We start from the raw sequence: 12,768 nt of genomic DNA, 5'->3' as shown, positions 1-12,768 counted from the left end.
AGCCATTATATCTAACAATATTGAGTGAACATCAGGAAATAAAATGTTAAACTTTTAAATGAGAAAGCAGAGTGGCTTCTAATTTCAATGCTACTTTCCAAATTGCTCTCTAAATTTGTCTATTGGAAAACTTTTTCATAGTGAGAAACTGCAACATTTTAAGATCTGTGCATATATTTTCATTTCAGCATTTTGACACAGGTATAGTCTGTTTTATACCAATATTCTAGTTCATTTTGATTACCATTTCTGTTAAACTATTCAAATAATAACAAAAATCCTTAATCCACTTTTGGCATCAGGAGTTGGGCTTCATGGTGATCTGGGAGCATGTTCACAAGCCCTTCTCCCGTCCAATAACTTGTTATGGCAGCACAGCTGAAAAAGAGTGATCTGATATGGGCAAACTAAGGAAGCCACTAGTGAATATGAACACTTCAGTTCTCAGAGGAAAAATACGTAGGTTCTGTGAAACTGGGTCATTTGCAGTGATGTGGATGAACCTAGAGTCTGCCATACAGAGTGAAGTGAGTCAGAAAAACAAATACCATATATTAACTTATATATGTGGAATCTAGAAAAATGGTGCTGATGAACCTACTTGCAGGACAGGGACAGAGATGCAGACAGAATGGACACATGGATGTGGGGGAGGAGAGGGTAGGGTGAATTCAGAATAACACTGATATGTATAACACTACACCATGGGTAAAATAGATAGCTAGTGGGAACCTGCTGTATAGCACAGGGAGCTCAGTCAGCTCAGTGCTCTGTGATGACCTTGCAGGGTGGGAGGGAGGCTCAAGAGGGAGTGGGTATATGTATACATATAGCTGATTTATATTATTGTACAGCAGAAAGTAATACAACATTGTAAAGCAGTTTTATTCCAGTTTTTCTAAATAATTTTTTTAAAGTAGGTTCCAGCATCCTTATTTGCATCTCAGAGGTTCCAAATGGTCCAAATGAAAGTTTAGATTTCTAGCAGAGTCTCAGAAAGTCTCAGAGTCACAGATTTCCTGCCTGCCCAAGGGGGCTCTACCTACACAGGAAACAGACTCTTCTGCATTATAGAGGCATACTTCCCCTTCCCACACAAAGTTACTGTCCTTTAAAATGATGCCCCATAAAAAGAGTGTTAGCAGCCTCGATGAAACTGCAGGAGTGCCAAAGGGACAGCCTTTTCTTTCCTCAAGAGGCCTGAGAACAGAGAGCCCTGCCTTCCATACCTCAGCAAAGAAAGACTTGCTGGTTTCCCTGCTCATTCCTCAAGACAGCTGACCAAAATCTCTAGCTCTAACGTTCACCATCTGTCAGTTCATCACCATTAAAAGACACCAAGAGTTTGACCTGTGTAGGTATGAGTAGGCAAAGAAAAATCACAACCAATTTAAGAGGATTTGACTTGGGGAAAAAAAAAGGTAGTTCCTACAATGAAAAAGACAAGCACTATAACAATAATTTTAAAAAGTAATGAGAGCTCTTAAGGAGAAGCAATTAGATAATAGAAAAAAATTCTGGAAGAAAAAAGTGTTATTTCTGAATTTAAAAATTTAATAGAGAAACCAAATAAGAATAGTTACTGATTAGAACTGAATATTCTGTAAAAACAAATGGAAACATCTCATAAGGGCAAAAACTCTAAGAAATGGGAACCATGTGCAAAAACGATATGAGACATGGACGGTAAATCCATAGATGTCCAATCCATAGGCCCAACATTCAAATAATGGCATCCTAAAAAGAGAAAAAGTAGCAATCAAAGAAATGATGAACCCTGCTCTGTGACAGCAGCAAAGATTTTCAGATTGAGAGTGTACTCTAAATTATAGGCAAATCAATGAATGAAGTTACATTCTGGTAATATTTGTGAAGTTCAAGGATAAAAAACATAGCTTCTAGACGGAAGAGATACTATTTACAAAGGAAAGAGAATCAACCTATTAGCAAGCCATTACAGTGAAACAGAGATGTAGTGGAAAATCATTTACAGAATTCCTAAAACACTCTGATTCAAGTATCTTATGCCCATCTAATATATGATTTAACTGTGAAGATAAAGATTTGAACTCAAACATACATCTATGTACTCCTGCAGAAATTACTCATGCTTAGAGAGGAAAACATGTTAATGCCACTCTCAAAATGAGCTTATTCACAAAATTCCTGAAGTTTACTCTGTGCTAAAGACAGCAGTTTCTGATTGAAGCCATGATTTCATGATGGATGCCTTAGCTATGTCAGATACTTTCAATTCACTCTATTGTTTCCTCCTCTGCTACAGAATTGAACACAGGGGACCTAGCCATGGAGCGTTCACAAAGCATCAATATGCTTTATGTAGTTGTGAAACAGACAAACAACTCTGAGCGGAGAAATCTGGTTCTGATTTTGGCTGCTATCTGACTCTGAATTTTGAACTCCCAAGATGTCAAGTGTTAGATGGCTTTGGTATGAACTTAATGATACTCACTTAGATGGACCAAGGAATGGCAGAGATGTCATTTAAAAGCAGTATGTTTACATTTGACTCATTCAGTCTAATAAATATTGAGTCATGAAGAGAAAGTCTGGGGTTTAACAAGATCTTTTGTTGATATAAATAGCTAAGATTTGTAAAAGAGATTATTTATAGGATAGAAAAAGGACTGACCAAAGACAATTCAAACTCTGTAAAAATTAAGCCCTTGATTGATACTTTCCCCCTTAAAACACACACAAAGGCAAAGAACAGAGGTCACACAGCTTGTTGTATCCACCCAGAGGTACAGATTTTAATGGATTAGAAAGCTTTTGTGAACTCTAACTCAATATCTAATAGTATTGTCCACCATTTTCATTAAAAAAGAAATAAAAACAAACTCAAGATGTCCAACGATGATCAATCGATCATCAAAAATCATTTCTACCAGATGGGAATGTAAATTGGTGCAGCCATTATGCAAAACAATATGGCGGTTCCTCAAAAAACTAAAAGTAAAGTTGCCATGTGATTCAGCACTCCCAGTCCCGAGCATGTATCTGGACAAAAGTATAATTCAAAAAGATACAGGTTCCTCAACGTTCACAGCAGCACTGTTTACAGTAATCAAGACATGGAAGCAACCTGAGTGTTCACTGACAGATAAAGGAATTCAGAAGATGTGGCATGCACACACACACGTGCAGACGACACACTGGACGGCTACTCAGCGGTGAAAAGAATGGATAATGCCACTCGCAGCAACGGGGATGGACCCAGAGATCATCATACTAAGCAAAGTAAGTTAGAGAAAACAAATACCATATGATATCACTTATATGTGGAAAATAAATATGATACAAATGAAGAAATTTATGAAACAGAAAGAGACTCACAGACATAGAGATCAGACTTGTGACTGCCAAGGTGGAGGGGGTTTAGGAGAAGGACAGATTAGGATTTGGGATTATCAGATGCAAACTACAATATACAGAATAGATAAACAACATGGTGCTACTGGAAGAGGTATAACATATTCAGTATCCTGTGATAAACCATAATGGAAAAGAATATGAAAAAGAATATATATAAAACTGAATCACTTTGCTGTATAGTAGAAATCAGTACAATTCTGTAATTCAATAAAATAAATTAAAAAAATTATTCCTACCAGAAAAGCTTATATGAAATTGAGATTCAAATGTGCCACACACCTAACATTCAACCTCTTGAATACAGAAATGTACTGCAAAATAAACATTACATCTCACTATAAAACTAGATGCATGAAGCAGGGCACCCAAAGCCAGTGCTCTGGGACAACGTAGAGAGGTGGGGTGGGGAGGGAGGTGGGATGCAGTTCAGGATCGGGGGGACACATTTATGCCTATGACTGACTCATGTTGATATATGGCAAAAACCATCACTATATTGTAAAGTAATTATCCTTTGAGTGAAATAAATTTAAAAAACCTAGAAGTTACTAACTTTTACAGAAATCATGGGAAAGTTTCTATTATCATTAGAAACTTTTTCTCCCAAGAAGAAAACACAAGGAAGAATTAGTATATCAATTCTCTTTACATACAGTGTTCAGTCCCAAGAAGTGCCCAATTTACTGTGAGGTTTCTCCTAATTTGGAGGTTATAGACACAAAATGCTAATCTCCCACATCTGGGGATTTATGTTAAAACTTCCTGTTTCATCTCAGAATGTGTAGTTAAAAAGAAAACCCCCGTATTACAGGGGTCCCCAGCCTGCAGGATCTAATGCCTGATGGTCTGTGGTTGTTGTAATAATACTAGAAATAAATGCACAATAAATATAATGCATTTCTGAAACCATCCCCCCACCACCCTGGCCCGTGGAAAAATTGTCTTCCATGAAACCAGTCCCTGGTGCCAAAATGGTTGAGGACCCTACTAAGATTACTGTCAACAAATGAAGCATGATTTTACAAGATGTAAAGCCATCCAGTTAAGATATTTTCACCAGTAGGGTTACCTGCACGCTGACCACAATGACCAAAGACGTGGCCATGGTCACTGCAAAAGACTGGTAGTCTGCAGTGTGCTGTCCATCTTCTCCAGCCATGTTGTGAAAGGCCCCATAAGGGATGAAGAAAAGGGCTAATGAGGTATAGATTCCATGTGCCATACAGATGAAAAATTCATGCTTGTTAAAAAGTAGATTCAGCTGCCCAGGTCTGTAGAGCTGGGGATAATCCATGCTATTCTGGTCACTAACATCCTGTCAACAGAGAGTTACTTTAGTGGAGGAGGCTCGAGGAGAAGTTAGAGAAACTCTGAATTTCCTGTCTCTGGAAATAGCATGTGCATATCTAAACATGGCCTTCCCAGGTGGCTCAGTGGTAAAGAATCCACCTGCCAATGCAGGAGATCCAGGAGATGAGGGTTCAATCCCTAGGTCAAGAAGGTCCCCTGGAGGAGATAATGGCAACCCACTCCAGTATCCTTGCCTGGAAAACTCCATGGACAGAGGAGCCTGACAGGCTACAGCCCATAGGATCACAAAGAGTTGGACACAATTGGGCATGCATGCACTATCTAAGCATGCCCTAATATGCACTACTCATTACTTTGTTTTCATTCCCACAGTAACCCAAAGGATATTAAAATTATCCCTACTTTATATAGGAGGAACTTGAATCTCCAAGAGAGATTCATGAGAGGCAACACAGCTTTTATAACAGAACCAGAACTTGATTGCATGTGGATATTTGGCTTCACACTGAAGTTTCTTTTCTCTACTCTCCTCAGCTGCGCTTATGCTCCCAGAATTCTAGGACATCCAGTGCAGCCAGCGGGTCCTGGGGTTAGCTGCCAAGGCAGTGACAGGGGGTGCCAGTCAGAAAAGGCCCCCCTGAGTTCCCAACTTCTGGGGGAGGGTGAGCAGGAGGAAAGGAACAGGGAAAGAGGGAACAGAATGTAGATTCCAGGTGCAAGGGAGCTGAGCCTGCAGAAGTGAGAGTTCTACCCAGGGAGGGCTCCACAGGCAGCTACCAGGTGCTTAGGTTAAAGAATTTAGACAGAATGAGAAGGCATCATGTTTGGGCCCAGCCAGGCCCTGGGAGAAGCTAAAGCTGTGCTTCTCAAACTTAATGTGCACACTAATAACCTGGGGAACAGATTGCACTTCAGTAGGTTTGGGGTGGGGCCTGAGACTGCCTTTCCAACAAGCGCCAAAGCAGTGCTGGTGACCACACTGTGAGCGCCACAGCCAAACGCTAGAGCCGGCTCCAAAGCCAGACAATCCTGAGTTCAGACCCCAGCTCTGCTGCGTAACAGGTGTGTAGTCTTAGACCCGTCACTTAACCTGTCTGAGCCTCAGGTTCCTCATCTTCAGAAGTGCAAGCAACACCATCTCCCTCACAGGATCACTGTCATGATGAAATGGGTATGTATTCAGCAGAGTTCTTGCCATAGTTCATATAATTAAAAAACAAGATGCTTCTATAAATAACAACAAGATAATGATAGTAATAGTAACAACAGTGTTACAGTCTCAGAGTCAAGTGGCCTGGTGCTAGGCTGAGGTCTGTCACTGACCGTATAACTTTAGGAGAATGATCTTCTGAGTTTTAGTTTCCTCCTTATACAATAAGCAGTGCCATAGATGGTCACCGAGGCCTTCCAGCATAGCACCCCATGATCGGAAGATCATTTTAAGGGTCAGAGTAGACAAAGCAGAAAAGGATATGGGTAGACACTCAACTTGATGGCAATAAGGGGCCTTATTGTGTATACGGAACTTCCCTGGTGGCTCAGACGGTAAAGTGTCTGCCTGCAAGGCGGCGGACCTGGGTCAGGAAGATCCCCTGGAGAAGGAAATGGCACCCCACTCCAGTACTCTTGCCTGGAAAATCCCATGGACAGAGGAGCCTGGTAGGCTACAGTCCATGGGGTTGCAAAGAGTTGGACACGACTGAGCGACTTCACTTATTGAGTATACAGTTGACCCTTGAACAACATGGGTTTGCAGTAAGTGGGTTCACCTACACACAGAATTTTTCAATAAATATGTACTACCTGATCCACTCTTAGTTGAAACTTTAGATGCAGAACCATGGATATGGAGGGGCAACTCTACAGGTAAAGGAGAATTTTGGACTGTGTTGGGGTATGGGCCAAAGTGAGGGGGACCCCTAACTTTTGTGTTGTTTCAAGGGTCAACTGTATATTTTTTATCTATATCTTTTAGCTCTTAGGTTATTTCCATATCTTATTTACTATCAATAATGCTGCAATGAATATAGGACTGTCTATATCTTTTCAAATTAATGTTTTGGCTTTCTTTGGATAAATACCCAGAAGTGGAATTGCTGGATCACTTGACAGCTCTATTTTTAATTTTTTGCAGGATTTCTATACTGTTTTCCATTCTGTTCACATTTTCTGCTTAATCATAATTCAGTCTTGGTAGGATGTATGTTTCTAGAAATTTATTCATTTCTTTAAATTGTCCAATTTGTTGCTGTATAATATTAGTCTCTTATGATCCTTGTATTTTTGCGGTCAGTTGTAATGTCTTCTGATTTTGAGTCTTCTCTCTTCTCTTCTTGGTGAGTCTACCTAAAGGTTTGTCGACTTTATCTTTCAAGGAACCAGCTTAGTTTCATGGATCTTCTCTATCACTTTCTTAGTCTCTATTTCATTTATTTTTGCTCTAATTGTTGTTTTTCCCTTCCTTCTACCACCTTTGGGCTTTGTGCTGTTCCTAGTTCCTTGAGGTATAAAGGCAGGTTGTTTGAGTCTTTTCATGTTTCTTGAGGTTGGCATTTATTACTATGAACTTCCCTCTTGGAACTGCTTTTATTCTATCCCACAGATTTTGATATCTTATATTCCCATTTTAATTTGTCTCAAGGTATTTTTAAATTTCTTCTTTGATTTCTTCTTTAACCTATTGCTTTTCAGGAGTATGCTGCTTAATCTGCACATATAAGTGAATTTTCCAGCTTTCTTCATGTAAGTAATTTCTAGTTTATACCACTGTGGTTAGAAAAGATACTTGATATGACTTCAATTTGTAAAATGTATTAAGACTTTTCATAGCTTAACAAATGATCTTTTCTTTAAAATGTTTCACATGCACTTCAGAAGAATTTGCATTCTATTGCTTTTGGAGGGAGTATTCTACATTTTTAGAATATATAGATAGATATAGAATATACATATATTAGAATATATATATATAGAATATATAGATATAGAATATATTCTGTATATATTCCTTTTATTCTATATATTATTCTATATATACATGTAATAATGTATGTTCTTTTATATACATGTGTGTGTGTGTGTGTCTACACACACATTAGAAATGTTCCCTGGCAACAGTCATAAAAGTCAGGACACCAGACAGGAGTATGAGATCCTTTCTGGGTCAGGCTGATTACTATAGTCCCATAGGCTCCTTGGAATAAAAGCTATGACCAACCTAGACAACATATTCAAAAGCAGAGACATTACTTTGCTGACAAAGGTCCATCTAGTCAAAGCTATGGTTTTTCCAGTAACCATGTATGGATCTGAGAGCTGGACCATAAAGAAGGCTAAGTGCCAAAGAATTGATGCTTTTAAACTGTGGTGTTGGATAAGACTCTTGAGAGTCCCTTGGACTGCAAGAAGATCAAACCAGTCAATCCTAAAGGAAATAAACTCTGAATATTCACTGGAAGGACTGATGCTAAAGCTTAAGCTCCAATACTTTGGCTACTTGATGCAAAGAACTGATTCATTGGAAAAGACCCTGACGCTGGGAAAGATTGAAGGCAGGAGGAGAAGGGGACGACAGAGGGTGAGACGATTGGATGGCATCACCGACTCAATTGGGATGAGTTTGAACAATCTCTGGGAGTTGGTGAAGGACAGGGAAGCCTGACGTGCTGCAGTCCATGGGGTTGCAAAGAGTCAGACGTGACTGAGTGACTGAACTGAACTGATGGGACCAGGAATGCAAGTTTCTCTGGCTTCCAGAGTTAGGCAGCCAAGAGGTGTCCTCTGGGTGGCAGCCACAAAAATAGTGGCACCAGACACATGTACCAGCACCTGTTCAGGAGATACTGGTGATCTGAAGTCTGGCAAATGGAGCATGCAAGGATGGCACTGACCCTCTGTCCCTGGAGTGTGTTCCAGCAGACTCCGAGATGTGTGTGTTCAGCTGGATGCCTGCTCCCAGGCCGACACTTAATATAAGCTGGTGAGCCTCTGTGACTGGCATGATTTGCTATGTCTGCACTGGGCCCAGGAGCAACTGAGTCTGAGCACATGGGCCCATTCAGAACTATTTCTTAAATTGCTTCAGTCTTGTGGGTCTTGGAACAGGAGCCCCATTGGTTTGGGGGGGCTTATCTCTAGTTGCGGGTTTTAAGAGTTAAGGTGCTCAATGTGGGGTGCATACCCTTCACTCCTAAAGGAAGAACTTCAGGCTTTGAGTTTTCTCCTGGTTGAAGACTGCTGTGCTGAGGGTGGGGGTAGGATTTATGGCAAGATTGTGTCCCAGCCTCTCCAACTCGCTTCCTTGAGTGTGGTTCTCTTCTTGTTTGCTCAGTGTATAGTCTTCACTCAGACAGCCTTTAGGGTTGTTTAAGAGAAAATTTTTCCTTGTGTAGTTGTAGACTGTGTCCACAGCAAGAGGTGAGTTCAGGATCTTCCTTTATCACCATCTTGAACTCTCCCCTTTTTATATTGTTTTCCATATTGCACAATAACCATCTTTTCCCAGAAATTGTTTTATTTTTAATATTTTACCCCACATTCTGGGCAGCTACAAAGCACCAAGAAAAGGAACACTTGTAAACATGGGCACTTGGAAATGAAAGAGCCTAATCCTTTATATCCAATAAAGTCTTCAAGAGTTCATTGCTTTTTGTAGAATTTCACAAAATGAGTTGTTCACAATCTGCCTTTTTTACATACAAGAAGTGAGGCTTACAACTGACTACAAAGCTTCAGAATGGGAGAGCAGAATGAGCTCATAAAGTTAAGATTTATATTTTGCAATAGATGGCTTTGGGCCAGAAAATGAGGCCTAGCAAATGTATCTAACAACAGCCTGGAGAAAATCTGGTCTCCTTAAAAATACTTCAAAAATTTTTTTAAATAATACACTCTAACTGTGCCATGGAAACTCCTCTGGCTAGTCTTTCACTTCCCCATGGGCAGCCAGACTTTTCCCCCATCCAGGAAGTACCCTCCAAGGCCTTGAGTGTGCCAAGGACCTACCATTTTATAATTGATTCCCTCCCTTCGCTCCCCTCAAGCACATTGAGCTAAACTAAAGAAAACTACGCCCTTTCTCTCTCCATGGCTCTGGGGCTCTGTGTCTCCCTCTCCCATTGGCAGGGTGCTCCTCTGGCCTTGAGTTTCTGTTCTGAGTCGTGCTGGGCAGTTTCACCACAGATGCTAGCTCTTTGCACTCCAGCCAGCTCCATGATTTTCTATGTATCCTTACATGGTTCTCTGCACTCTCAGAGGCTAATACAGGATTCCCCAGTGTGTGAACTAGAGAGACTAGTTCTGAGGCATATTGGTCAGTTCTACATGAAAAATAAGTAAGTAAACGTAAGTCCTATGAGTTTGGGAAATTCTGGGCTACAATGTAATTAAAGAGACTATTTCTTGTAGGACCTCTCAGAGCCTTTAGAGAAAATAATGTAGAGTGTGAGTCTTTAAGACGATAGTAATCAAGCTCTGATCCGAGATCTTTTGGGGGAGTTGGAAGGGTTTTTGATCCATATGATACCTATTAAGGTATCGACTCCATTCTTAGGACTCTTTCCATGATTTGCATCTTCTCAGTTCAGTTCAGTTGCTCAGTCATGTCCAACTCTTTGCAACCCCTTGGACTGCAGCACGCCAGGCCTCCCTGTCCATCACCAACTCCCAGAGTTTACTCAAACTCATGTCCATGGAGTTGGTGATGCCATCCAACCATCTCATTCTCTGTCGTCCCCCTCTCCTCCCGCTTTCAATCTTTCCCAGCATCAGGGTCTTTTCAAATGAATCAGTTCTTCATATCAGGTGGCCAAAGTATTGGCGTTTCAGCTTCAGCATGAGTCCTTCCAATGAATACTCAGGACTGATTTCCTTTAGGATGGACTGGTTTGATCTTCTTGCAGTCCAAGGGACTCTCAGGAGTCTTATCCAACACCACAGTTCAAAAGCTTCTACTTAGAAGCTAAAAGCAACTAGAAGGCATCAACAGAGCAAAGTAAGTTACAAAGACAAAGGAAAACACATACCTGGTCAAAAATCCCCATGGCTAAAACAGGCAGCGATGTGTAGACAATGTTAAAAAGTGTAATGAACCACTGGTCATAGACAGTCTGAAATGAAATTAACACATCAGTGAGAAACAGCATGCATAGGTGTGAGAATATTCACTTTTAGGCTCTTGGACTAACTATCTCAATTTTCCTAAAGTGGATGGGAGTTTGGTGTTAGAGTCAGATAGACCTGAATTCTCCCCAGGCTCATTCTCTTATCAGCTTTGCTGCTTTATGGACGCCTAGATCTCTCTAAACTTCAATCTCTTCATCTCTAAAATGAAGTCATACTTTCCTTATAGAATTTCAGTTGGGGAGAAGGGCATCAGACATGTAGAACACCTAACACAGTGCTGGATGCACACAAGCTCTGGCCCCTCTGGGGGGTTATTTCACCCTTTAGGTTTTCAATGTCTTTTAATAAGTCCAATTACCTGAACTGCTAAGCAATAAGCAAAGGATCCATGAACATCTTCAGAGGGAGATACAGAAATGAACCTATCAGCCCCATCCTGTGTTCACATGGAGAACTTTTTTCTTGTGAGTGGTTTAAAGCAAGGTGGGCATGGAGCTAGCTGCTTGCTACACTGGATATAAATCAGACAATAAAAATACCCCTCACACCTACAGACAACAGTTCCTTGCATGAACCTCACTAAAAGTGAGGCATGTGAAATAGTCCTTATGCAGCTGCTGATGCTGCTGCTGCTGCTGCTGCTAAGTTGCTTCAGTCGCGTCCGACTCCGTGTGACCCCATAGACAGCAGCCCACCAGGCTCCCCCATCCCTGGGATTCTCCAGGCAAGAGTACTGGAGTGGGTTGCCATTTCCTTCTCCAATGCATGAAAGTGGAAAGTGAAAGTGAAGTCGCTCAGTCGTGTCCGACTCTTAGCGACCCCATGGACTGCAGCCCACCAGGCTCCTCCGTCCATGGGATTTTCCAGGCAAGAGTACTGGAGTGGGGTGCCATTGCCTTCTCCGAATAGTCCTTATATCTCCTTTGTATTAATAAGTACATAGACATGTAGAAACAGAATGGCAAAAGTATTATAGACCTTATCACAGGCAAAGGGAAAGATGAAAACATAGGTCTCCAGCTCCAGAGACTTCTCTGGTGTTCCAGTGATTAAGAATCTGCCTTGCAATGCAGGGGATGCAGATTCGATCCCTAAGATTCCACATGCCATGCTCCACAACTACTGAGCCCGCATACTCTGGAGCCTGTGTGCCACAACTAGAGAGCCCATATGATGCAACTGCTGAAGCCTGTGCCCTCTAGAGCCTTCGAGCCACACCAGAGAGCCCATGCATCATGATGAAGGATCCCACGTGACACAACTAAGACCTGATGCAGCAAAATAAATATTTTAAAAACAAATAATGGCAAAACCAATACAATATTGTAGAGTTAAAAAATAAAATAAAATAATAAATAAATAAAAACAAATAAAATAAAATATGTCTCCAGCCCCTAACCAATGTCTGTTCTACCACTGTATCATTCATTCATTCAATATTTATTAAGAAACCACTATGTGCCAGGTACCAGGTTCTCAGCGATGATAATTTAACATGATACAATCAGATAAAAATTCCTCATGAAATCTTCACTGTAACAAAAATGATTTTATATAATAAACAAGATATATAGTTGATGAGTAAATGACTGAGTAAGAAAGTAACAAATACTAGGGTAGAAAGAGGGTAGGAAATATGGAAGGGTTGTAAGGTGATTGGAGAGGGTATCACTAAAGTAACATTTGAGGAAAAAAATCTGAAGAAAATTAAGGATCAAAATATGCAGCTTTCTGGGACATGAACATTTCACATGGCAAGTAGATCACATGAAAAATCTGTGAGGCAAGAAAGTATCTGGCAGGTTCAGAGGACAGCAAGACAGCCCATTTGGCTGGAGCAGAGCACCCTACATGGAGTATCATGAATTTCAAAGAAATAATTACAGGAGGATCCTATAGAGGTAACTATGGATTGTTCCCTAAATAAAAGATGACGGC

At 40.7% G+C, this 12,768-nt stretch overlaps 1 protein-coding gene across 8 annotated transcripts in view; it reads right to left on the bottom strand.

Annotated features, from left to right (window-relative positions):
* The window catches only part of ATP8B4 (ATPase phospholipid transporting 8B4 (putative)), a 342,280-nt gene that overhangs the window by 10,632 nt on the left and 318,880 nt on the right, over positions 1-12,768 (bottom strand). For 7 of the 8 annotated variants that reach the window (XM_010809391.4, XM_010809390.4, XM_015473204.3 and 4 more), the window contains 2 exons: positions 10,731-10,814; positions 4,466-4,711 (listed from right to left, as the gene is read on the bottom strand). The exons of the other annotated variant lie outside the window; for it this stretch is intronic. In XM_010809391.4, the coding sequence (XP_010807693.1) occupies positions 4,466-4,711; positions 10,731-10,814 (330 nt within the window). The remainder of the gene's footprint in view (positions 1-4,465; positions 4,712-10,730; positions 10,815-12,768) is intronic. 8 annotated transcript variants of the gene reach the window in all.

This window comes from Bos taurus, chromosome 10, assembly GCF_002263795.3.
Source record: "Bos taurus isolate L1 Dominette 01449 registration number 42190680 breed Hereford chromosome 10, ARS-UCD2.0, whole genome shotgun sequence".
Lineage (NCBI taxonomy): Eukaryota > Metazoa > Chordata > Mammalia > Artiodactyla > Bovidae > Bos > Bos taurus.
This window is presented reverse-complemented; position numbering and strand designations above follow the sequence as displayed.